The 27,209-nt window shown below is 43.1% G+C and overlaps 1 protein-coding gene across 3 annotated transcripts in view; it reads right to left on the minus strand.

The window, feature by feature from the left end:
• Window positions 1-27,209, minus strand: part of ints1 (integrator complex subunit 1) — a 121,492-nt gene that overhangs the window by 28,983 nt on the left and 65,300 nt on the right. For all 3 annotated transcript variants that reach the window (XM_043711841.2, XM_043711839.2, XM_087997722.1), the window contains exons 28-37: window positions 26,528-26,674; window positions 23,141-23,239; window positions 19,832-19,956; window positions 19,360-19,614; window positions 17,912-18,071; window positions 13,301-13,441; window positions 11,030-11,210; window positions 8,167-8,290; window positions 6,333-6,463; window positions 1,456-1,543 (exon numbers count right to left, since the gene is read on the minus strand). In XM_043711841.2, coding sequence (XP_043567776.1) covers window positions 1,456-1,543; window positions 6,333-6,463; window positions 8,167-8,290; window positions 11,030-11,210; window positions 13,301-13,441; window positions 17,912-18,071; window positions 19,360-19,614; window positions 19,832-19,956; window positions 23,141-23,239; window positions 26,528-26,674 — 1,451 coding nt within the window. The remainder of the gene's footprint in view (window positions 1-1,455; window positions 1,544-6,332; window positions 6,464-8,166; window positions 8,291-11,029; window positions 11,211-13,300; window positions 13,442-17,911; window positions 18,072-19,359; window positions 19,615-19,831; window positions 19,957-23,140; window positions 23,240-26,527; window positions 26,675-27,209) is intronic.

The raw sequence follows: 27,209 nt of genomic DNA on the forward strand, positions 1-27,209 counted from the left end.
GATTAGATTAGATTAGATTACTTACAGTGTGGAAACAGGCCCTTCGGCCCAACAAGTCCACACCGACCCGCCGAAGCGTAACCCACCCAGACCCATTCTCCTACATTTACCCCTTCACCTAACACTACGGGCAATTTAGCACGGCCAATTCACCTAACCCCTGCACATTTTTGGATTGTGGGAGGAAACCGGAGCACCCGGAGGAAACTCACGCAGACACGGGGAGAATGTGCAAACTCCACACAGAGAGTCGCCTGAGGCAGGAATTGAACCCGGGTCTCTGGCGCTGTGAAGCAGCAGTGCTAACCACTGTGCTACCGTGCCGCTTCATACAAGTTTAACACAACTTTGTTGCATTTCAATCCTATCCCAACAGAAATTAATGTAAGTGCACTGCTCACACCGTTTGTGGTTTTGTTAACTTGCTTTTAAGTCAGCTTGGCTAAGACAGTCAGTAAGCTACTTGCACAGGCCCTTTGCAAGGCCAGAATAGATTAATGAGGTCAGTGTTCGGTCACAAGCCACAATAGTAAATTTCTATCATTCAATTTGACGACAGTTTTGCACCCCGCTTGTAATAAATTGCAATGTTTCCAAGCAGGTTGAAGGGGTCTGTCTGGATTTTGCCGGTCCATGGTATTAAAGGACATGGAATTATGAGACAAATCAGTCATGATCTTCCTGTATCATATAACAGGCTTGGTAAGTTTAATTGCCTGCTTCTGCTCCTACGTGCCGCCTTGCAGGATAGTTCTGTTCTTGGTTAGTAGCGTCTGCATTGATTTAGTCGCTCCAGTCTTGCTGTTGGGATTTCAAACTCACCTATAGTGAGAAATGTAAGGATTTTGCAAGACATCATATTGCAGAACTGTTTCTAATCAAAAGTCCAAACGTTAACTCAACTTCTCTCTGCACAGATGCTGTCAGACCTGCTGAGTACTTCCAGCATTTTCGCCTTTTGCATCCACAGGAGATACTTCCAGGGTATAGCCAGCAACAGAAACATAGGAACAATAGACCATTCTGTCTCCCCAGTCTATTCAAATAAACACTGGTTTATCTGCATCTTAACTATACATTTAACGTCATAGTATAATATCTCATAACCCCTTGGCCTAACAAAAAGAATACTCATCACATTTTGATTAACAGCTTTTGAGGAAAGTGGTCTAGTTTTCTGCTGTCCCTTGTGTAATGACGTGCACCTTGAGATCATATCTGAACTAGTGAATTCAATTTTAAAGCTAAGAACATTGCATTGACTCGATATAAAGAGCAGAATGTGCTTTTCTACTTCTACTGATTTAATCCAAACCTCTAAAAACAGATCCAAAAATCTCAAAAGTCCCTAACGGATTATGCCACTCGTGAACCAGCGCACTTCTCAAATTCACTGCCACTTGTCTGAAGCAAGCTACTGGTTCTTCTCCCATGTCATCCCATTGTGAATCCTACCTGGGGAGTTCTTTGGTCACGTCCTTGCCAGATCCTTGGAATATGCACACAGGCCGAGAGAAAATCCAGACACGCTGTGGGGTCAAGCCTGGAGTTAAAGGAAAAGAATTGAGACAGTGGTCACTAGAAAGAAAGGAAGTAAAGAAGGGAAATAGAAAAGAGTGCGAGGAAAACAAATTTTGTGCTAATTGCTCATTTTGACAAATGGTTTCTATTAACAGAGAACGTGCTACGAAATTAAAACAAATGGGGCATGACAGCAGTGTTTCCCCTTTCACAGAAGGAGCGGGAGCAGCGGGGTAAGTGACGAGGACCAGAGGGGCAGCCGGGAAGGAAAGCAGCGAGTATAAATACTCACCCTTCGACGCCAACGGCCATTTTGAGTGCGAGCAGCAGCGGAGGCAAGACGAAGCCGGAACACTGCAGCTAAGGTAAGGCAGTTTTTTTAAAAAAAATTACTTACCGGTAGCGGACAGCGGTGTTTTCCCTTTCACAGAAGGAGCGGGAGCAGCAGGGGGAAGTGACGAGGACCAGAGGGGCAGCCGGGAAAGAAAGCAGTGAGTATAAAAGTGCGCAGGAGAGGAACCCGAGGCACTACTGAGGTCTTATTATTAGGTTAGAGGAGGAGGGCGGGGTACTGAGGTAGTGCCTCCCACCCGCCCTCCTCCTCTAACCTAATATTAAGATCCGTTGTGGTAAGTAGGCAAGTGCTGCATTTTGCTTGTTCTATTCTTTAGACCTAGTTTTTTTTTTAAAAAGGTTACTTTTAGAGGGATGGCAGTGAAGGCAGTGCAATGTTCCTCTTGCAACATGTTTGAGGTGAGGGATGCCATGGACGTCCCTGCTGATTACACTTGCAGGAAGTGCACCCATCTCCAGCTCCTCCAAGACCGTGTTAGGGAACTGGAGCTGCAGTTGGATGAACTTAGGATCATTCGAAAGGCAGAGGGGGTCATAGATCGGAGCTTTAGGGAAGTAGTAACTCCAAAGATTGCAGACAGATGGGTGACAGTGAGGGGGACTGGGAGGAAGCAGCCAGTGCAGGGACCCCCTGCGACCGTTCCCCTCAAGAACAAGTATACCGTTTTGGATACTTGTGGGGGGGGGGGACTTACCAGGGGTAAGCAATGGGGTTCAGGCCTCTGGCACGGAGCCTGTCCCCATTGCTCAGAAGGGAAGGGTGGAGAAGAGCAGAGCAATAGTTATTGGGGACTCGATAGTTCGGGGCACAGATAGGCGGTTTTGTGGGGGCGAGAGAGACACACGTTTGGTATGTTGCCTCCCAGGTGCAAGAGTACATGACGTCTCTGATCGTGTTTTCCGGGTCCTTAAGGGGGAGGGGGAGCAGCCCGAAGTCGTGGTCCACATTGGCACCAACGACATAGGTAGGAAGAGGGCTGAGGATGTTAGACAGGCTTTCAGGGAGCTAGGTTGGAAGCTCAGAGTTAGAACAAACAGAGTTGTTGTCTCTGGTTTGTTACCCGTGCCACGTGATAGAGAGTCGAGGATTAGGGAGAGAGAACAGTTAAATGCGTGGCTACAGGGATGGTGCAGGAAGGAGGGATTCCGGTATCTGGATAACTGGGGTTCTTTCTGGGGAAGGTGGGACCTCTATACACCTGAACCTGAGGGGCACCAGTATCCTTGGGGGGGGGGGGGGTTTAAACTAACTGCAGGGGCATGGGAACCTAGACTGTAGCTTTAGGGTGCAGGACCTGGACTATAGGGAGGTTAGGAACATGGAGGTTAGGGAGGGTGCCTGTAAACAGGAAAGTGGCTTGAAGTGTGTATACTTCAATGCAAGAAGTATACGAAATAAGGTAGGTGAACTTGCAGCGTGGGTTGGTACCTGGGATTTCGATGTTGTGGCTATTACGGAGACATGGGTAGAACAGGGACAGGATTGGCTGTTGCAGGTTCCAGGGTTTAAGTGTTTTAGTAGCGTCAGAGGTGGCGGTAAAAGAGGGGGAGGTGTGGCATTGCTTATCAAAGATAGTATTACAGCAGTGGAAAGGACGATGGATGAAGACTCGCCATCTGAGGTAGTTTGGGCTGAGGTTAGGAATAGGAAAGGTGAGGTCACCCTGTTAGGAGTTTTCTACAGGCCTCCTAATAGTCCTAGAGACGTAGAAGAAAGGATTGCGAGGATGATTCAGGAGAAGAGTGAAAGTAATAGAGTGGTTGTTATGGGGGACTTTAACTATCCAGATATTGACTGGGAAAGCTATAGCTCGAGTTCGTTAGATGGGTCGGTGTTTGTCCAATGTGTGCAGGAGGGTTTCCTGACACAATATGTAGACAGGCCAATAAGAGGTGAGGCCATACTGGATTTGGTTCTGGGTAACGAACCAGGTGTTAGAATTGGAGGTAGGTGAGCACTTTGGGGACAGTGACCACAATTCGGTGACTTTTACTCTAGTGATGGAGAGGGATAAGTGTGCACTGCAGGGCAAGAGTTATAGCTGGGGGCAGGGAAATTATGATGCGGTGAGGCACGACTTAGGATCCATGGCTTGGAAAAGTAGGCTTCAAGGGAAGGGCGCAATTGATATGTGGAGCTTGTTCAAGGAGCAACTATTGAGTGTCCTTGATAAGTATGTACCTGTCAGGCAGGGAGGAAAGGGTCGTGTGAGAGAGCCGTGGTTTAATAAGGAATTGGAATCCCTTGTTAAATGGAAGATGGCGGCCTATGTAAAGATGAGGCGTGAAGGTTCAATTGGGGCGATTGAGAGTTATAAGGTAGCCAGGAAGGACCTGAAGAGAGAGCTAAGAGCAGCAAGGAGGGGACATGAAAAGTCCTTAGTTGGTAGGATTAGGGAAAACCCAAAGGCTTTCTATAGGTATGTCAGGAATAAAAGAATGACTAGGGTAGGAATAGGTCCAGTCAAGGATAGTAGTGGGACGTTGCGTGTGGAGGCTGAGGAGTTTGGGGAGACACTGAATGAATACTTTTCATCAGTATTCACTCAGGAACAGGACATTGTTGCCGATGTGAATACTGAGTCACAATTAATTAGAATGGACGGCTTTGAGGTATGTAGGGAAGAGGTGTTGGAAATTCTGGAAAGGGTGAAAATAGATAAGTCCCCTGGGCCTGATGGCATTTATCCTAGGATACTCTGGGAAGCAAGGGAGGAGATTGCAGAGCCATTGGCCTTGATTTTTATGTCCTCGTTGTCTACAGGAATAGTGCCAGAAGACTGGAGGATAGCAAATGTGGTTCCCTTGTTCAAGAAGGGGAGTACGGATAACCCTAGTAACTATAAGCCGGTGAGTCTCACTATTATTGTGGGCAAAGTCTTAGAGAGAATTGTAAGGGATAGGATTTATGAACATCTGGATAGGAATAATGTGATTAAGGATAGTCAGCATGGTTTTGTGAAGGGCAGGTCGTGCCTCACAAACCTTATTGAATTCTTTGAGAAGGTGACTAAGGAGGTAGACGAGGGTAAAGCGGTAGATGTGGTGCATATGGATTTTAGTAAGGCGTTTGATAAGGTTCCCCATGGTAGGCTACTGCAAAAAATACGGAGGTATGGCATTGAGGGTGAGTTGGAAGTTTGGATTAGGAATTGGCTGGCTGGAAGACAGAGGGTAGCAGTTGATGGTAAAGGTTCATCTTGGAGAGCAGTTACTAGCAGTGTTCCGCAAGGATCTGTTTTGGGACCATTGCTGTTTGTCATTTTTATAAATGACCTGGAGGAGGGGCTAGAAGGTTGGGTGAGCAAGTTTGCGGATGATACGAAAGTCAGTGGAGTTGTTGACAGTGAGGAATGATGTGTCAGGTTACAGAGGAATATAGATAAGCTGCAGAGCTGGGCAGAAAGGTGGCAAATGGAGTTCTATGTAGGTAAGTGTGAGGTGATTCACTTTGGTAAGAGTAACAAAACGATGGGGTACTGGGCTAATGGTCGGATACTTGGAAGTGTGGTGAGCAGAGGGATCTTGGTGTCCATGTACACAGATCTCTGAAAGTTGCCACCCAGGTAAATAGTGCGGTGAAGAAGGCATAGGCATATTGGCTTTTATTGGTAGAGGAATTGAGTTCCGGAGTCCTGAGGTCATGTTGCAGTTGTATAAGACTCTGGTGCGGCCACATCTGGAGTATTGTGTGCAGTTTTGGTCGCCATACTACAGGAAGGATGTGGAGGCACTGGAACGGGTGCAGAGGAGGTTTACCAGGATGTTGCCTGGTATGGTAGGAAGATCGTATGAGGAAAGGCTGAGGCACTTGGGGCTGTTTTCATTGGAAAAAAGGTTTAGGGGTGACTTGATAGAGGTGTACAAGATGATTAGGGGTTTAGATAGGATTGACCATGAGAGAACCTTTTTCCACGTATGGAGTCAGCTATTACGAGGGGGCATAGCTTTAAATTAAGGGGTGCTAGGTATAGGACAGATGTTAGGGGTAGATTCTTTACTCAGCGAGTCGTGAGTTCATGGAATGCCCTACCAGTAGCAGTGGTGGACTCTCCCTCTTTATGGGCATTGGATAGGCATATGGAGGATAGTGGGCTAGTGTAGGTTAGGTGGGCTTGGATCGGCGCAACATCGAGGGCCAAAGGGCCTGTACTGCGCTGTATGTTTTTATGTTCTATGTTCTATGACCCAGGTCAAATGTGAAAATAAAAACATTGACTGTAGCACTGTCACTGAAGATTTGACATTGTGTGCACCTGCACAGGTCAGTGCTGGCAAAAGTATATGTGCATGTATTTTAGTTTCTTTCTAAATTAACTAACAAAATATCAAACTAATTAAATAAGACCTTCCCTTATGCAGTTACCATGACTATGGTTCAGTGATCCAAACTCCTGTTCTGTCTGTACAATTGTAAATGTCTGAACTCTTGGTTTGTGCCTGCAGCTATGACTCACCTGAGCTCCCCGTGCTTACTCAACAGAATGCTGATGCATTGGTGCAATGTGGTCCAGTTTGATTGGTGGATGAGGACAGCCAAAAGGTAGGGTCGGAATGAGAGTAGCTGCAATCCTGGCTGACCAGTTATCTGGAGACAATTCAGAGTACAGGTAAACACAAGGACCAAAACAATGGCATCTAATGACACAAAAGATGCGTTGGTCGTAAGATCATAAGTTAAAAGCTTCTGCCATTTTACCTATTCACTTTAAACATTTTATGGTACATATTCCCCATGATTCCATAAACCTTTGGGATAGAGAATTTGAAAGATTCACAATTTTCGGCGAAGAAATTTCTCCTTGTCTCTAAATCTTAAGTGATCAGCCGCTAATCCTGAGATTGAGCCCCTCTGTTCTCGCCAGCAGAAGGAACCATAGTATCTACCCGATCAGGACCTTTCAGAATCTTGTAATGCAATGACAACATCTCTCAATATTCTCTGGTCATCAGAAGAACAAGTCAATTTACTCAGTCCCTCATATTGATTTGTGGCTTAAAAGAATTGTCCTATCAGGAGCATCTTTACTGTATGCCCTCCAAATTAAGTACTTTCTTCCTTAAATGTGAAGACCAAAACCATACACTGTATTCCAGGTGTGGTCTCACCAAAGCTTTGGACATTTATGGAAAGACTTCCTTATTCATGTACTCAAATTCTCTTGCAATAAAGGTCAACATGCTTTTTGCCTTCCCAACTGCTTGCTGTGCCTACATGCTGGCATTGCATTAATTGTACAAGTACACCCAAGCTACTCTGAAAAACATTTACCTGTCATGTATTTTAAATATTTTTTATGAAGGCAGATCCAGTATTCAGAAACTCTGCCTCAAATGATGGTAGCAGTGCAAGGACCTGGTCAGAACAGTCTTTTAGCTTTTAGACTGAAGACAGAGGGAATGGGTTGGTAATGCTTGGAATTGTGGACAGGCTTTCCTGACTTTAGGATGGGAATGACTTTGGAATGGTGCCAGATTTCTGGTATCATGCCAGTGTCAATGATGTTGGAAGTGAGTCTGGAAAGCTACATCCATTTATTTGCTACTTGTTCTTGAACAATTCTGGACAGGTGTCACTTATCCCGGTGACTTTCAACACCTTGCTCACCTCTTCAGAGATGAAGGTAGTGTTTGTGGAGTAACCTTATGAACAGTCTTTCTCATTTTATGGTTATTTTCAGAGGAGTTGCTGGTCTTAAGTCAACAGGATGCAATTGTACCTCCATTGACCCTTGGCATCTAATGTTGTGGTAGAGAGGTGATGCCAAGTCAGCAAAGCATATTCCACCACAACATTAGAAATCCAGTTGTTTGTGTGTTTCTCGTCACATTAATCTGCCTTCCCTCTTTGTCCTTCGTTCGCACTGATGTCGGGATTTCGGTTGGCTGCGAAGCAAAGACGGCGATGTTGGTGGTCCACGTGGGGAAAATTGAAAAGGCACGCACTCAGAAAACATTGTTTGCTGCAAGGTTTTACAGGGAGCTTCACATTTGTGCTAACTAGTCCTCCAGCCAACAGAAGAAATCTCACCACCAACACCGGCACTGGACAGTAAGTGGCAAACTGATTCAATTTCTCCAGCGCAAACAATCTTCAATTTGTTAATCGTAAAGAACTCCCCAATCGTACTGAAGTGAGATTTCAATGAATGCACATAACTGAAGCAGAAACACTCCAGGGTTAATGAGTTTGCTGATGTTCATTTAGTTAATTAGGCATAGCTGCCTACTCCTTGGTGTATGATATAATATTCCTTTAAAGTTTCTCACACATCATTAGTTTTTTTTTACCTTGTGATCGGCAAACAGGAGCTTTAGTTGTTGATCAGGACAGCAGGAAATAACCTCAGGGTCCAAGAGCTCAAACCAGTCAATAAACAGTCCTGACGCGGATACAGGTTTCAGCCTCTCTGCACTGCGTAAGCAAAGAAAAAAGCAAAGCTGGTAAAATGCTGCAGAGTAACTTGGAGCTATCTGAAGGAATTCTAACTGGCAGAGTGAGGACAGATTCCAGCTAACATGGTCCACCAACTCTGTAGCAATGGCCAAAATGAACTGATCCACAGGCTTTGCGGCTATGTTACTTTGCCTGAAAGAAATCTAAACTTCTGTAATGTATGGATTGAATCCTGGAAACATAAAAGTATTTGGAAGAGAAAGTTAACGATTTTCTTTATTTATTCTTGGGACGTGGGTGCTGATGGATCGGCCAGCATTTATTATTCAGCTGCAGCTGCTTTAGGGAATGAAGTGGTCAGCTGCTTTCTTTCATAGCTGCAGTCCTTGGGGTGTAGGGACACCCAAGGTGCTGTTGGGAAGGGTGTCCCAGGTTTTGATTCAGCTACAATGAATGAATGGCAATATGGCGCAAGTCAAGATGGTCTGTGGCTTGGAGGGGAACATGCACATGATGATGTTCTCACGTATTGGCTGCACTTGTCCTTGTAGGTCACAAAGGTTACAGATTGGAAGGCTGCTGCCAGAGGAATCTTGGCGAGTTCTTGCAGTGCATCTTGTAGATGGTGTACACTGCTGCCACTGTGCATTAGTGGTGAAAGGAGTGAATGTTGATGGTGGCAGATGGGGAGTGAATCAAGCAAGCTGCTTTATCTTGAATGGTGTCAAGCTTTTTGGAACTTAAATAACGAAGTGGAGAAAAATCCTTCACATCCAAATCTTGTGCCCTGTCGATGGGGAACCAGGCGTTTGGGAGAGAGAGAAGGTGAGTGAAGTGTCACAGAATTCCTACCGTCTGACCTAGTCTTGTAGCCAGAATATTTATGTAGTTTGTACAGTACAGTTCAGTTTCTGACCAGCGGGAACTGTCAAGGGACGAACATTATATTGTCTCTTGTTGGAGACGGTAACTTGTGTGGTACAAATTGCCACTTATCAGTTGAAGTTGAGAGTGTGGTGCTGGAAAACCACAGCAGATCAGGCAGCATCTTAGGAGCAGGAGATTCAACATTTCGGGATAAACCCTTCATCAGGAATGAGGCTTGTGGATTGGGACTGAGAGATAAATGGGAGGGGGGTGAGGTTGGGGGGAGGTAGCTGGGAAAGTGATAGGTGGATGAAGGTGAAGGAGAAGGTGATAGGTCAGAGGGGGCAGTGTTGGATGGGTCCGGAGGGTGGTGCCGAGTTGGAGGCTTGGGACAGAGACAATGGGAGGAAGGAAAATGAGGAAGCTGTTGAAATTCACATTTATCCCGTATGGTTGCAGGGTCCCAAGGGAGAATATAAGGCGTTCCTACTCCAGGCATTGGGTGGTAATGGTTTGGTGGTGGAGGCGGCCCAGGACCTGCATGTCCACTCAGTCAAGTGGGAGGGGGAGTTGAAATGTTCAGCCATGGGGCGGTGGGGTTGATGGGTGCAGGTGTCCCAGAGATGTTCTCTGAAACGATCCGCAAGAAGGCATCCTGTCTCCCCGATGTAGAGGAGACCACACTGGGTGCAACTGATGCAGTAGATGACATTGGTACAGGTACAGGTGAATTTCTGACTTATGAGTCGAAGCCTGGAAATTGCCCAGACCTTACTGCAAATGGACAAAGGCAAAGACAGCTCAGTATCAGAGATGTTGCAAATGGTGCTGAACATCGCAAATATCCTAACTTCTGATCTTATGATGGAGAGAAGGTCAATGATGAAGCAGCTGAAGATGGTTGAGCCAAGGACAAGACCCTGACGATGTCCAGAGGTTAAGTGATTGACTTCAAACTACTGCAACCATCTTCCTTTAAGCAAATTGTAATTCCAACCAGCAGAGAGTTTTCCCTGACTCCCATTGACTCTAGCTTTGCCAGGGCTTCTTGATGTCACATTTGGTCAAATGGTGTTTTGATGTCAAGAGCCATCACTCTCAGCTTTGTGCTCTTATGCCCATGTTTGGATGAAGGCTGTAATGAGGTTAGGAGCCAAATGCATGGCTGAGCACGAGATCTCAGATTATTCCGTTGCAGGTGTTGCTTGATAGCACCCGATTTAGATGAGATTCCCTACAGTATGGAAATTTAGATTGGATTCAATCAGCTTTAACAAAGGTTTGAGAAACTGCTAAACATCTATGATGTTCGTAAATCTGGAGATTACAAGCTATGCATTTAAAGCTTCTCAGATTCAGCAACTTCTCTGCTGGTCTCCCTTGGTTTGGGAGGATTAACAGGGCCTTGGAGTTTAGATGAGCTGACCTCAGTCGGGATTATAAGGGCATAACCCTTCAGCAGAACTTACAGCAAAAGGAAGGGATCCTTAAACCTTCAACACTTTGTGCCAGCAGCTCGAGGGTCAAGTGCTGATTGAAAGAAGTCCATTGCTTTCTGTGACTTTCAACTTGTGGAAAGTTTTTTGTAGACAGCAACTGCACTGCCACTTTAATGCAAACCATCAGCGTGAATGATACAGCTTTAGAGATGACAAACTGCTATGCTAACTGGTGGCAAATGACTGCTAGATAGCTCAATGCTATCAACCTGATTCTCAATGTTCTATAAAGGAACTGCAGCCTCCCATTTCCTACAGCACGAGCCTGACACCACTCGTTCACAATGACTGCTGACTAAATGCTCTTTATTTAACTCCTGAACTAGCCATTCGCACATTATCTCCGACCCCTCTGCCTCACCCATATCCTACATTGTTCCTCTGAAGCTACCTGTCATTGTCGATCTCCATCTTCACAGCCGACTCTTCTCCTTCCTGTTGAAGCAGCATGGTTATCAGGGCTACTGGATCCGAACCAACTTGCTTTGTGTCGGTTTCTGAGTTGGCAGTGAGGACAAGAGTCAAGAGTTCTTCTAAGTAGGGAGACTGGATCTCGATCAAACCCTTTAAAACTGTGGGATTGAGAGAATTGTGGTAACATAATATTCATTTACGAAGCAGAAATCACAACAAAAAAACAAGTAGAAACACTTCAACTGTTTAACTGTATATAAGGTGTTAAATTTTGAAAATAAGCCATATTGGGAAGGCAACCTATTACTTAAATTGGGAGAGACTTTGGGGTACAACATTGCAGACGGATCATGCAGGTAACAGCAGATAACAAAGAAAGCAAATGGAATGTTGGCTTTTATAACTAAAAAGAATAAAACATAAAGTAAGAAAGTATTGTTGCAACAATACAAGGCATTGGTGAGACTGCACCTGCACAGGTGCAAAGTTTTGGTCCCTTTATTTGAGGAAAGATGTAGTAGCACAGATGGCAGTTTAAATGAGGTTCACTAGATTGAGCCCAGAGATGAGGAGTTTGTCATATGAAGAGAGATTGAATAGTTTAGGCTTATACTGTCTGGAATTTAGAAGAATGAGGGGAGATAAAATTGAGGTATTCAAGATGACAAAAGGTAAGAATCAAATATATGTGGAGTGGATGCTTTCTCTTCTAGGGTATTCTAGGATGAGGGGCCACAGTCTTAGGATAAGCAGTAGAAAATTTAAAACAGAGTTGAGAAGAATCTACTTTTCCCAAAGGGTTGTGAACCTGTGGAATTCGCTATCCCAAAATGCAGTCAATGATGGGGCAGTGAGTAAATTTAAGGAGGAATTAGACAGATCTTTAATTGATAATGGGTTGAAGGGTTATGGGGAGAAGGCAGAAAATGGGGGTGAAGAGCATGTTAGGTAGAGATTTGATGGGCCAAATGGCCTAATTCTGCTCCTATATCTTATGCCTCTTTAATAGCACTTTTGTCAATAACTCACAATCATGCAAGTTGTGACTGGACCTGCTAATTATACAGTTGTGTAGAAATTCAGGATGCTTGCACTGTGTTTCCAAGTAGAACATCTCAATCTTTTGTTAGCTATTTTAGTTGCATCCCACACTGTTAAGACATGGCTAGTTTATCCAAGGCCTCTCTGTTAATTAGACTCAACTAAGCATATCAGTTTCAAAGTATTATGGTTAATTTGATGTAGTTGCTAAGCCCAACAGGGAAATGAGAAATTTATTCACTCAGTAGAATGTGGAACTCATTCTGAGGAAGTAATCGAGGCAAATGGCTTAGACGCTTGAGAAGGAAAACTGGGTAGGTACACATGAGAAAAGGAAATGATATGATATGACAAAAAGCTGAGGTGAGGGTAAGAATGGGAGGAACTCATGGAGTACAAAGACTAATAGAAACTAATTGGACTGTTTCTGTGTTGTATAAAATGCCATAGCTCTGGTTAACCTTGTGCAAGGCTGCTTTCAGATGATGTGCTAAGGGCTTGAGAAACAGGACCATGCATCCCAATTTAGTTCCATCCAGGATTCTGTAACTGGTCTAATAGTCCAGGGAACGCATATTCAAATCTCACTATAGAAGTTTGAGATCTGTGAGGTTCAATTAAATAAAAAAATCTAGAAATAAAAAAAACTGATATCATGAAACTGTTGGAATGTTATAAAAATACACTGATTCAGCAATGTTTGTTAGGGAAGAAAACGTGCTGGGCTTACATTGACTTTAGTCCCAGAAACATTGATTAATTCTGAAATAGCGTCACTCTCCATTTCTTTCTTCAGAACAGACGTAGGAAGGCCCACTGCATATTTCAAAGAACTGGGGAGATTCTGGTGGCCTAGAGCTAATATTTGTTCCTCAAAACCACCATCACTAAGAGAAATTATCTGATTGAAATCACATTGCTCTTTGTGGGTCTTTGCTGTCTGCAAGCTGGCTTCCACACTGCCTATATTACAATACTTACTTCTAAAAGTATTTCATTGGCTAAAAGGTGCTATACAAACAAAGATCCTTTTGACTCCAGTTTACGAATACAGACCAGACCCAGACCAAAACTGGTCTCTGCTGTTCTGTTATACGTAACACATTCATGATCAGTTCCTACATTTCAATTTAGTTATTGACCCAGAATTTTATTTCCATCCAGTTACTAATTCAGTACTGACAGGATATATAACAAATGTTCATACCTCTTGCCTTTAGCTCTGGCTCCACATTGCATTTCTCTCCAGCCTTCAGAGCCGAGATTATTCCCTGCACTGCTGAATCAATCAGTTCCTGGTCCTGCCGGTAGGTCAGTTGTTCTGCCAGGTGCCGGAAACCAGCTCTAACTGTGGAAACATGATCCTATTATTTATTCTTAGCCATGATAGAACGATAAGACTACAAGTAACAAGAGGAACTTACAAACAAGGTCTGTGGTAGAGAGAGCATTTTACTTATGTTCATATGATCAGCCAACCCTGCGCTTACTTGTAGCATTTTGTAATTTTGAGATATACATACAGGAATAGATGCAGTAAGGTGGGAGGAACCTCATATGCAGCGTAAACATGGGCACAGATCATTTGAGCCAAAGGGCTTGTTTCTGTGTGTATGTTCTTATAAATTCAACTACTGGTTGGAAATAAGACCCCAGCAAAATTGACTCAATACAATTTTAAACTATTTGATATAATTGCCATCATGAACCATTGATCCATCAAATGCATTGAGGGGTACAAAAAGATACTGGCTAAAAACAAATCTATTTAAACTTTCAAAGGTGCCCTTTTAAATAGCAATTGTTTGGATCATATCTCAATTCAAAAGCCAGTCCAAATTTCCCCTTTGGCAAGCTATCACATGAACCTTACAAATAGCTCTAGACTCTATAGTTCTCTTGTTTAACACATTCTGAAGAACCCCCAGTTTGTTTATTGGGTTCATAATGCTACCTGGTCCAGCTCTCCACCACACATATCAGACAGCTTCAGGTGTGTTTCCTGCACCAAGACAAACAACCACACAAGGTAAGCAAAGGGTTGCTACAACAGGTCTCAGTGTTCAAGGACTTAGGAAGAGAAAGGAAAAACAGAGAATGAAAATAAAAATTAACAATGTTCCAATCCTACTTATTCACCCATTAATTTCTGTAAGGTCTAAGTTTATAGTAGAAGATCAAGTGGGTTTGGACTTGAGCTTGGTGTGGTATACATTTATATTAAGGAATAAACAACAAATGCAGAACGGGTAAGCAAGGGACCCATTTTACATCATGCCATCAAGATAGCAGAATTTGGTGATAGACCTCATAGAAGTCAAAAATAGCCTGAACTGGAGTTTAAACAGTGCATTGATTATATTTAGATCTGACTTTCTCATAGGAAAGTCAGTATCTAACTGCATGAATTACCTACAGTCTAACAAGAAAAAGCATGAATCAAGATGACAACTGTTTAGAACATGAATCTTATCTAAATTGGATGATCTAGTGGACAATGTACAAAGGTAATGGAATTTAAGTACACAAAGATGTAACAAGGGACAAAATTGTAATTTAAGATGATTTAATCAGCTGAACTCAATGACTTTAGCCTGTCATTTTAACACTTGAGAGTTAAATTGTAATACCCACATATAGAACACTAATTTTTAACAGGATGGAGCACTCTTGTCTTAGAGTCAGAAATTGTGGATTCATGACTGAAACTAGCAGAAAGGAAAACAGCAGTGATTGTTGGAGGTGAATCACATCAGCTCAAGGACATCACTGTCGGAGTTCATCAGGGTAGTGTCCAAAACCCACTTCAGCCACTTCACTGCCTCCCCCCCCGCCACCTCCTCAACACAAGGTCAGAAGCAGTGATGTTCACTGATGGTTGCAGCAGTGTTCATAACCATTCCTGACTCCTCAGATATTGAAACAGTCCATGTCATTACATAGAGACAATGTCCAGACTTCAGCTGATAAGTATCAAGTAACATTCACACCACATAAGTGCAGGCCAATGATGATCTCCAACAAGATGATCCCCTTGGAATTCAATGACATCATCATTGTAAATCCCCAGTCATCAACATTCTGGGGGTTAACATTGACCAGGATTTGAACTGGACCAGCCATATAAATAATATGGCTACAAGTGCAGCATGATGGCTCAGTGGTTAGCACTACTGCCTCACAGCACTAGGGACCAGAGTTAGACTCCAGCCTCAGCCTGGAGTTTGCACATTCTCCCAGTGTCTGCATGAATTTTCTCTGAGTGCTCTGGTTTCCAAAGATGTGCAGGTTAGGTGCATTGGCCATGCTAAATTGCCATAGTGTTCAGGGATGTGTAGGTTAGATGCATTTTTCAGAGGAAATGTAGAGTAATAGGGTAGGGGACTGGGTCTGGGTGGGTTACTCTTTGGAGGGTCAGTGTAGGCTTGTTGAGCCAAATGGCCTGTTTCCACATTGTTGGGATTCTATGTTTCAATGAAGAGCAGGTTGGAGACAGGGAATTCTGAGGCAAGTAACTTGCCTTGTGTCTCCCATTGCCTGTCCACCACAGATTATATGCAAATTAGTTGTCTGATGGAACGTTCACCACTTGCCTGAATGAGCTCAGCTCTTACAATGCTGAAGAAGTCTGTCTTCATCCAGGACAAAGCAATTGGCTGAAGTGGTATCCACTACAATCCACCATGCTCAACATTCACTCCCTTCACCTCTGAAGTCCAGTGGCAGCATGTGTGCAATCTACAAGATGAAATGCAGCCACTCACGCAAGTTCCTTTGACTGCACCTTCCAAACCCTTGATCTCTAATACCTAGAGTAGTACTACAAGGGCAGCAGATACATAGGGAAACTGCAATCTGCAAGTTCCCCTTCAAAACACCATCCTGATTTGGAACTATCTTGCCTTTCCTTCACTGTTATGGGTCAAAATCTTGAAGCTCCTTCCCTGGAACTTGTTGGTATACCTACACCCCAAGAACTGCTGGTGTTTGAGGATCCAGCTGACATCGACCTGCTTAGGAGCAATTTGGATGGCCGAGAAAGAGCTGCCCTAACCAACAACGACTGTGTCCAATAGCTGGATGATAAACAACTAAGCTGAGAGTCCAGGTGCAGTAATGAGGGCTACACTGCTGACACATGAGACTGACATTAAGCTAAGGTCTCTCAAATGAACATAAAAGATCCTCCGTCAATATTTTAATGATGTACATGGCAGTTCTCCCAGATGGTCTGTCTGAACGTTCTCCCTGAAGCAATACCTAAAATATTGTCAGATCATGATCTAGTTGTGATTTATGGAACCATGTTTGTGCTATTTGACTGTCATGTTTCTGCATTACAACAAGGATGACTAAGTTTCAAAAGTTAGCTCTAGATCATCCTAAGGTTTTGCGAGTATTACAAATTTGAATGGATTACAAATTTGTGTTTCTTATTTTTAATTTTTTTAGGTTGGCATGGAGATCAGCCTCTGCCTGACATCACACCAGAATAAACTAAGCCACCAAGAGGAAGGGTGCAGAAGAAAGGGGTTGGCTAAAATGAAACCTTAACATAAAACCAGACCTCTGGGTACCCAATTTCAAATTCTCAGATTAGAAGACTGCACAAATAGTTTCTGGCAACTGAATTCGCCGCGTTCAGAATGGGACAGGTTTAGGCAGGTAGTATATGGAATCCAATTAATTATAAAGGGGTCCGTACACTGTGTGGAAGCAGAATCGCGGGTGCAGTAACTGACCTATCAAGTCCTAGGGACACCTTAGTCTGTGGTCAGCATTATTAATTGGCAAACTTCCTATTCAGTTTTACTAATTGCCATTTCCTTATCTGCACGAGGTTGTCATAAAAGCTGAGAATTTGCTGGCAGCCTGCAGCTGTCTATTTAGAGAACGTCTGTTTCAAGGCTGATTTTTTTTTATTTCTCCTGGAATGAAGAAAAAACTCTCTCTTAAGTCATTGCTGATTTTTCATGATCTAGGTCATTCAGGGTGTCACAGTTACAGTGAGTGTAGGTGAGTGTTCTCTCAAGTCCATTTCTAATGCTGCCCTGAAACAGGCTCTCAGGAGATAAGCAATGATAATCCCTCCTTTGGCAGTCCCCTTTTCCAGGGGGAGCACCACAACTGCTCTAGACAAGACAAAGTGCTAAGCAGCATGAAGGAAACAGCTAGTGCACAACTGGTGTCAGTGCCCAATGAGTGTAAGCGCATTGCAGAAAGAGAGCACAACGCATAGACTGGACAACATCTATGAATATGTTAGTTGAGGTCCAACAGAGAGAAGTAAGCAGTTTCATCTCTTGATTCAGCAGGTCATGTGTTCAAACTCCACTCCTGAGACTTAAACAAAAGGTCCATGCTGAATGGTGCAATATCAGGGATGCTGCCTTTTGGGTGAGATGCTAAATGAAGGCTTCATCTATCCTCTTGAGGAGCCCACAAAAGATCCAATGGCAAAGCTCAGAGGACAGCAGGGGAATCTGATTTGGTATCTGAGCCAATGTTTAACCTTTAACCCATCACACTAAAACATTCTCTGGTCATTAATACATTCCTGTTTGTGGGATCCTGCTAAGTGCAAACTGACTTTTGCATTACAACAGTATCTACAGATAAAAAATACGTCACTAACTGTATAGCACTTGACAAGTCCTACTATCTTAAGAATGTTGTATAAAGCAAGCTCCTTTTCTTTTCTCTTGAGAAAAATTAAAGACACACAAACCAAATTAAGCTGAGGTTAGTTAAAGCCCAGACTGCATTTTAAAGGGTGTTAAATTGTATATTAGCCAGTCATGTGGAGATGATACAATACCGTCACCCATCCTGTGTTTCAGTGAACACTGAGTAGCTAGGGATTTCAGTAGTGCTCGAAGTGGACTCTCTTCCACTGCAGGATTCTCCAACCATGTCCTCATCTGCATCACAACATTGTAGAATAGGGACTCAGCAGCACAATTCTCTGGCACGCATTTCTGTGAATCAGCAGAAACAAACTATCAATGTTTAAAACACATGTGAGTAATAAAACACATATCTATTTAAAAAGGAGGTATTTAATAAAGGTACAACAGAAGGCTGAGGCAGAGTCCAGATTGGTAAACCCTATGCACTGCCCATCTCAACTGGCTTCCCAAGACTGCGTGCAGGATGTGTGAGTGCCTAACTAAGGACTAGGGTGAAAGAACTAGAAAGTCATAGGCAGCTGGAGTTTGGGGATGAGACAAACTATTCATGATTATACAGCAGCATAAAACACCAACACTGAATATTTTAGAGGAGCTAGATATATTGTAGTTCTTAGGGCTAAAGGAACCCAAGGATACGGTGAGAAAGCTGCAACAGGGTCTGGACCAAATTGAATGGAGCAGACTCTTATTTCCTATGTCTTCTATGTTCACCACTATTCGGAGCTTGCTATAACATATTGGCTGCATCTTCCTACATTACAACAGCAGCTTTATTTCAAAAGAACTTAATTTATTTTAAAGCACTTTAAGATGTCTAGAGGTCTTGAAATGTACTGTATAAATGCAAGTCTTTTTTTCCTTTGACCTCTGTCAAAATGCTTTTGTCAGTTCACCTCATAGCTTGATCTGATCTAGTCGAAGTCTTCCAAAGTCAAAATTCTAGTAAAGCAAAAATTTTAGTCTTATACGTTCACAAAATAAACACTGTAAAGAAAACACGAGGCACCCACATCAATATCTGAATGAATGCTAGCACTCCATACAAGAACAGAGCACATTTACACAATACATGGTCACACGACACATATTCTTCATAAGTACATAAACATGCTTACAAAGCGACTCTAGTTTGCATAGAACTTTAATGTCATGAAACATTCCCTTCACAAGACTATTCTCAGTAGGTATTAGGGACGGTGACTAAAAGCATGGTCGACGAAACAGGTTTTAAGAGGTGCCTTAAAAGGAGAGAGATAGCAAGTTAAGATAAATCAAGGCAAGGTATTTCAGAGCTCAGGGCCTAAATAGCTGAAGACACATCCACCAATGGTGAAATGACAAAAATTGGGGAAGCAACAGAGGCTAGAGTTAGAGGAGTTAGAATATAATGATAGAGAGAGGTGAGGTCATGGAAGACACAAAGATAAGAATTCTAAATTTGAGGTTTTGCTAGAGCAGTAGCCAATGTGACTCATGCTCATGCTGAATAAATACTCAAGATATACGCTGAGTACACATCCTCATATGTATAAGGATATGTATAAACATATTCAGCACTAGCATGCAATAGTACCTGATACAGATGGAGTTGCCTCATTAAAGGGCAGGCGATAACATGATTCCTGGTCATGGACAACATAAAGGCTCCGCTGTGCGGGGAGCTCAGCAGTGCAGAGATAGCTTGAAGCAGTCGGATGGCAATTCCGGTTTCTTCCACCTTTCCCTGGTGGACCTGTCGCAGTTCCTTGGCCAGTGCATGCTGCAGCATAAGTGAGACTGAGCGTGCGTTTGAGTTCTTCCACCTTGGGTCAGGGTTCATGGGGAAAAGCTGAGAGAAGGATCATCATTATAACATTTGAGATGCAAGATTCATCAAAACTGCCTTACATCCCAATGATGGCCTGACTATCACAACGAGACCCTTTCTCTGTATACATCCCACCCTCCACAATCTCCCAGCAGATGAGTGAGAAAAGAAAAACATAAAACATAGGATTAAAAAGGAAAATAAAAATCTGTAAGGCAAACATTTTGTTGTTCTGTACCTGAAGAAACAGAGTAGCCAAGTCTTCATCTGCCCCAATTGCAGGAATGTGAGTTGGTCTTCGAATCCGGATGGGGCACTGTGGTGCAGTGTGGCTCGAACTCTGTCGATTCAGGTCTGCATTTTCTGGGAAAACGTACAAGAAATCTACATTTTAACAGCTGCTCATAACCCACCTCAGTCACTTGAAAAAAAAAAGCACTTTCAACTAAAGCAGTTTTCCCACTGAGAGAGAATATTTTGGAGACAGCTCCTCTGACTGGTTGTATTAATAAAATCATTCAGGTTTATTGTCAGATCAGGCACAAGTCCCAAGTTATAAAGTTGAGGCAGCACGGTGGCTCAGTGGTTAGTACTGCTGCCTCACAGCACCAGGGACCCGGGTTCGATTCCAGCCTTGGGCAACTGACTGTGTGGAGTTTGCATGTTCTTCCTTATGTGTGTGTGTTTCTGCCAGGTGCTCAGGTTTCCTCCTACAGTCCAAGGATGTGCAGGTTAGGTGGATTAACCATGCTAAATTGCTCAGAGTGTCCAGAGATATGCTTGTTAAGTGGATTAGTCATGGGAAATGCAGGCTTACAGGAACAGAGCAGGGGGGTGAATCTAGGTGGGATCCTCTTTGGCGGGTCAGTGTTGACTTGATGGGCCACAAGGCCTGTTCTCACACAGTAGGGATTTTATGATCTTATAAAAGAGGCCCTTTGGTCCATTCATTCAATCTGTGCCAATATTTTTACACTAATCCCACTTTCCAGCATCTGGTTCATAGCCTTGAACATTATGACATTTCAAGTGCTGCTGCATATACTTTTAAATGTTGAGAGTTTTCCCATCTCCACTTTCTGCCAAGACAGTATACTGTATTCCAGATTCCCACCACCCTCTGGGTGAAAATATTTTTCCTCAAATTCTCATGAAACCTCCAGCCCTTCACCATAAAATTAAGCCCCCTTGTACCTAACCCTTCAACTAAGGGGAACAACTGCTTCCTATCTACCCTGTCCATGCCCCTCATAATCTTACACACCTCAAATCAGGTCTCTGAGCCTTCTCAGCCTTAAAGAAAATAACCAAAGTCTATCTAGCCTTTCTTCATAGCTAAAATATTCCAAACTCAGGTAACATTGTGGTGAATCTCATCTGCACTCTTCCTGGTGCATCATATCCTTCCAATAGTGAGGTTATCAGATCAGCATGTAATACTCCAGCTGTGGCATTACTAAAATTTTGTACAGCTCTAACAACAGCTCCCTGATCTTATAATCTATGCCTCGACTGATGAAATGCTCCAAAGGCCTCCTTAATGCTCTATCAAACTGTCCTTTTCTGACCCTAAACGATGGAGAGTCAGTTGGTTACAGCTGGGACTCAGTAGATATACTACAAGTGGCTCAGACCATTCTGATGAAAAGTGGTACCAAGCTCCTGCCCCTAATGAATACCCACACATTCCCCTCCCAGCGCACCACATGGCCATCCCTGTTTACTGATTCTCCCCACAAGAATGACTAGTCCACCCCAGGGTGTCTCTGGTTGCCAGCAATGAATTTGTGACACTTAATTTGATAGCAGTACCACAAATGCATTCATCAACCGGACCAAAGCACCTCATTCAGTAAATTGTTAGGCCTTATGAATTGTGTTTCAAAGATTTGCACATCCAAGGAAGTTCATCACAATTCTGTAATTGCTTCATAGTGATAGGACTGTAACTGTCTTGAGTGGAAGATGTGAACAGATGTCTCAGAAATTCAAGCAAGACTGTGTGATATCCCAGATTTTATTTACAATTTACCTGATCGGTGGCTTTTTACCTCAAAGATCAACTACTTACTGATGAGAACAAAAGTACTCCCTTGTTGAAGAAATTCTAATTTTTAGTTGCCTCCAAGCCAAAACTAAATTGACCACCACAGAATTATATAATCTACCATTTGCAGCTTCTGCACCAGATTTGCAATCAAATCTCCATCTCTTCAACCCTGGAAACAAGAACCTCAGCTCCCCCATCCCCCATCCCAGCTGCTAAAACAAAATTCATGCATAAGCCCACAACTGGTCAGGCAAATATTTTGCCTCCCAAATATGTTGACTCCCTCACAGTCCTGATTCTCAGCTTTCGGATGGCCAGTGTGCTGGGAAGTATGAAGAAAATGCTCTAACGACACTCTGAAGCTCTCCACAAAGCACAGCAGCACTGAGATTAATCACTGGGCGGAGCTTGATGCCAGTTGGTTAAGTGGCAACAATCTGCCTGTCAAGCTCTTGACATCGTCACTGTGGCTATCCCTCGAGGTCTTCATTCCGTTGATCTATTTATGGGCTCTCAGGTGGCTTATGAGTCCAATCTTGGCTTTGAAAGTTCTTCCACATTCAAGACAAGTAGTTCCAGATGGAAGATCAGGCTTTGATTGTTGTTGCCTTGCTTTCCCCCTTTTCATCCCTTTTCTTCTAAGTCGGCACATCTGTTGGCTTCAAACATTGCTGTTCCTTCTCGGATGATGGTTTGCCAGAGTTTCCTGCCCTCGGCATTATTTTCCCAATTGTTGATGTCGATGTTACATTTCCGCATATTGGCTTTTAAAACATCTTTGAATCTCTTCCTATCATTATTTGAGCCACAGTATCTTAATAATGAGGCAGAGTGACAGCAGATGGAAAAGAAGGGAAGCAAATCCTAACTTCAGATCCCATTATCTCTTGGGGCATCCTGCCCCATGTATCAAAGATCTGTAAATCATGAATGAGCCTGTTCAGTGACATATTTTAGATTAGATTAGATTAGATTACCTACAGCGTGGAAACAGGCCCTTCGCCCCAACAAGTCCACACCGACCCGCCGAAGCGCAACCCACCCAGACCCATTCCCTGACATTTACCCCTTCACCAAACACTACGGGTAATTTAGCATGGCCAATTCACCTGACCTGCACATTTTTGGACTGTGGGAGGAAACTGGAGCACCCGGAGGAAACCCACACAGAATGGGAGAATGTGCAAACTCCACACAGTCGCCTGAGGCGGGAATTGAACCCCGGTCTCTGGTGCTGTGAGGCAGCAGTGCTAACCACGGTGCCACTGTGCCACCACGCAAACAGACAGAAGCTTGTGACCCTGTAGAAGCTACAGTGCATAACTAGCACTGACACAATGACCACAATTGGCATTACAGTAACCCTGAAGCAACAAACACTGCACAGGCATGAAAGCAAAATGGAAATCTGATGTGACAATAGCATCCTGTTCTGGAGGCAATCAGTAGGAATTTTAGAATGAACACATGCAGAAGAACTCAAACTGCAAGGAGTACCTCTGTTTGGGGGCAAAGATGCAGTGAGCAGCGTGTGGAAGGTGCGTCCACCAGTCGCTCCCCTCTCGTGTTGAACTTCGACCAGGTGAGCCATATAGTCTATAGCGAGAAAAACAAGAGAATTAGAACTAGTCTCTACCACTTCACCCACCTCCTAGAAATCATGTACGAAATGTTTGTGGGTTACATGAGCCACTTTATCTGGTGAACTGTATCCTACGTAAAGTTGGCAACAAGATACATTAAGGTCTTTGACTTTTGAGAAGATTGGACTTGCACTTTAAGAATTTCCTTCTCTCCATTCTCCAAGTTATGGCTATTTGCTGGACAAGAAAGACAGACTTATAACTTAATATCTTCTTCCACAACCACAGGACATCCCAAAGCACTTTACAGGCAATGTACAGCACTTCTAAAACTAGCTATTGTTGTATTGAACACAGCAACCAACTTGCACACAGCAAAATACCTCAAATTGCAACAAAATAATAACTTAATAATCAGTTGTAGGGCTGTTGTTTGAGGAATAAACATTAGACAGAATAATACTCCCCCGCTCTTCATCAAAATAGTACCATGAGATCTTTTGCATCCACGAGTGGGTTGACTGGACCTCAGTTTAACATCTGAGCTGCAAGATGGCACATCTGACAGTGCACAGTGCTCTCAGTGTTGCACTGGAATGTCATCTACCTTATTTCTAGAAGTGGACTATTAGGACTTGAGGTACAACTTTCTGATGCAAGCATGAAGGAGCTACCCACCAAGCCACAACTGACACCAGAGTCTAGGCATCGGCTGCACAGGCTTCAAATACCTTAATGGCCTGTGCTCAAACATAGATCCTTTGATAGGTCACTGAGCAGCAGCAAGAAATGGGAGTCTGACCATTCGACACCTCTAACTGGGGCTGAAGCATCCAAATATGGCACCCTGGCCATTGTGAAATCTGTTAATTCAGCATCACCATTTATTCCCTGATCTCTGGGGTAAATACTTCACTGGATAAACTGACAACCTTCGGGAAGGCCTGAAAAAAACGTTAAAATAAGTGACAAAAAAATTTTAGCAGTAAGACAAGATCCTTACGAGTGGCAACTAACGCCCTGCCTGAGTAGGAAGGAAGCAGAATGAATAGCAATTTTCAAAAGGCAATGGCTACATGGAAGAAAAAGGGAATATGTGGAAGGGTGTAAGGAAAGAATAGACAAATAGTCTAATTAGCAAAATATTTTAAAAATCAGCACAGGCTGATGAGTCAAATGGCTTTCTTCTGTGATGCATCATTTTATAAGGTAGAGACAGCCTTTCTCTAAGATTGAAATCCTGATACAATTGTTGGCACTGCCACATTCAAACCTAGAATATCTGAATCAGATAATCTGGTACACATATTTAAAAATGGCTGCAATAAAGACAGAAAATGTTGGAATTAACCAAGCAGGTCTGACAGCATGTGAAAAGAGAGAAAAACAGAGTTAATATCCCAATCCATGACCGCTCTGACAAAAGTTCATCTACACAAAGGGCTAAATTGGTTTCTCTCTCTTTCCACAGATGACACCTCACCCGAATATTTCCAGCATTTTGTTTCTATTTCAGATTTTCAGCATCCAAAGTATTTTGCCTTTGCAAGAAAGTGTTTTATTTTTAAAAACATAATTATAATTTTCTGAAATTACGAGACTAGCATAAGTCTATTGCCAACAAAAGAAAAATAAAATTATTACTGGCAAATTTGGTCCCTTGGAAACTAGGAGACCAGTGTGAAACTCGGTCTGAAAATTAGAACATACATAAATGAATAAAAGAAGCACAAGCCACTTAATGCTGGATAAGCAGTGAGCATTGCCTTTGGGTATCTGATGCAAACAACCAGCACAGCAAGACCAGAAATAATAGCATGTTAAATAATCGGGAATTAAAAAAATATAATTCATGTTCCAGTATCATAAAGAACACCGCAATAAATTTGTAATTTTCCACTTCTGAATCATTCATCCTTCATTTTTAATTACCATCCATTATTTTGAATTAGAAGCATTGCAATCATCCACTCCCCTGTGTAGTCTGCTTATTACAACTATCCATTCAGTAACACCATCTAATTTAATCACAATGACTGTGCTGGATACAGCAGATGGTCCAAGATGGATTACTGAGGGGCCCATGCAGTCCCCTGCTAATTTTGGCCTGCTACATGCACAAGTAGGGTGAACAGCAGCCAACTCACAACAAGAAGCACCACTTGAAATGCAATCTCCTGATCTTAGTGAGTCGAGGAGCTGCAAAAGTCTGCAACCTCATTGGCAAGAGGGCGGGGAAAATTAATAACAAAATCAGCCAGAATAATTTGATTTGACCTCTTTCAGGTGAACTTATGCTGGACATGTACTTTGTAACCAAATGGCAAGGCAAAGTTAGGTAGGGTTAGAAGTTTGGGGGTACCACTGTTGCCTCCAAATCAGAAGGTCCTCAGTTCATGTCTCTTTCTCTGACAAGTCAAGCACATATCCCAGACTAACAATGTAACACAGAGGGATTGCTGGAGATCAGATGAGACAGTTGATCAAAACCCCAGCTATCTCCTCAGGTAGATTCTGATTAGATTAGATTAGATTACTTACAGTGTGGAAACAGGCCCTTCGGCCCAACAAGTCCACACCGACCCGCCGAAGTGCAACCCACCCAGACCCAATCCCCTACATTTACCCCTTCACCTAACACTACGGGCAATTTAGCATGGCCCATTCACCTAACCTGCACATTTTTGGATTGTGGGAGGAAACCGGAGCACCCGGAGGAAACCCACGCAGACACGGGGAGAATGTACAAACTCCACACAGACAGTCGCCTGAGGCGGGAATTGAACCCGGGTCTCTGGCGCTGTGAGGCAACAGTGCTAACCACTGTGTCACCGTGCCGCCCACTAAAGATGTTATGGCCACAATTTGAAGACCATTTCCCTGTTCAACATATAAACCAACAAATTATTAAACAAATTATCTAGTTAATACCTTACTGATGTTTGTGGAAACTTTCTGTATGCAAATTGTCTGCTGCGCTTCAACACATGCTAAGAATGTCTACACTTCAAAACTGGTTAATGTGCTGTATTTTGGAACATCCTAATTTTGTGGAAGGTGCTATATCAATGCACGCTTTCTCTTCGATTCCGAGACTGCGTCACATTCAAATAGCTGCTCCAACCTCACCCATGAACATTGACCACTGAACTGCTGAAGGAACAACATCATCTGAGGACCCATTCTTTCCTCTACACCTACCCTCCAAGTATATCACTGCTTCCATAAGAGAAGGGAGAATTAATTGTTAACAAGGAGATGCACATCTACAATTCTTGCAATCTCTTTACTATACACATACTTTTGTCCATGATATTCTGTTCAAGTGTTTGGGGGTCATGGGAGACTGCCTGGTCTAGGTATTGCAGGAGCTTGCTCATGCTGGAGACTGGGATTCCGAAGGACTGAACAAATAGGATCAACTGCTGAGGTTCCAGATCCTGGAGAGCTGCAAGAGAAAAGGGAACAAGAGTGGAGGGTTAGCAGTCTTGCAATCTGCAGAATGCAGACATCATTTAGAGCCAACTACAAATGGTTTCCAGTTTAGCTCCTGATCCTGTAAAACTGAAGCCACCAAAAGGAAACAACAGGAAGATACATAATGTAACAATGGATACATTATGCATGACCTTAGATTTCCTCTCCATCTCAGCACAGTAAAGACATCTCCTTCAACTGTTTCCTTCCTGCTCATAGAATCCAAGCATTTTGAAACACAAATGTGTCACAATAAATAGTTTTGTTTGATTTATTTCATTGTTTCTCCTGTTCACTGCATTGTGGATGATGTCTGGCAATACGGGCTCAGACCCATCACCCAGGTTTCACAATTAAAAAAAACACCTGGCAGGGATTACAAGGCTGTAATTTAATTCACAGACTACAGATGACACCATAAACCCCATGAATGAATCTCAAGTGGTTTATTAGAACTGTCAACTTAACACCAAGGCTTGAAACCACTCCAGGACACCTAATTATAC

This window comes from Chiloscyllium plagiosum, unplaced genomic scaffold (assembly GCF_037043375.1).
Source record: "Chiloscyllium plagiosum isolate Xiang-an unplaced genomic scaffold, Cpla_swu_hap1 HiC_scaffold_20, whole genome shotgun sequence".
NCBI classification, from domain to species: domain Eukaryota; kingdom Metazoa; phylum Chordata; class Chondrichthyes; order Orectolobiformes; family Hemiscylliidae; genus Chiloscyllium; species Chiloscyllium plagiosum.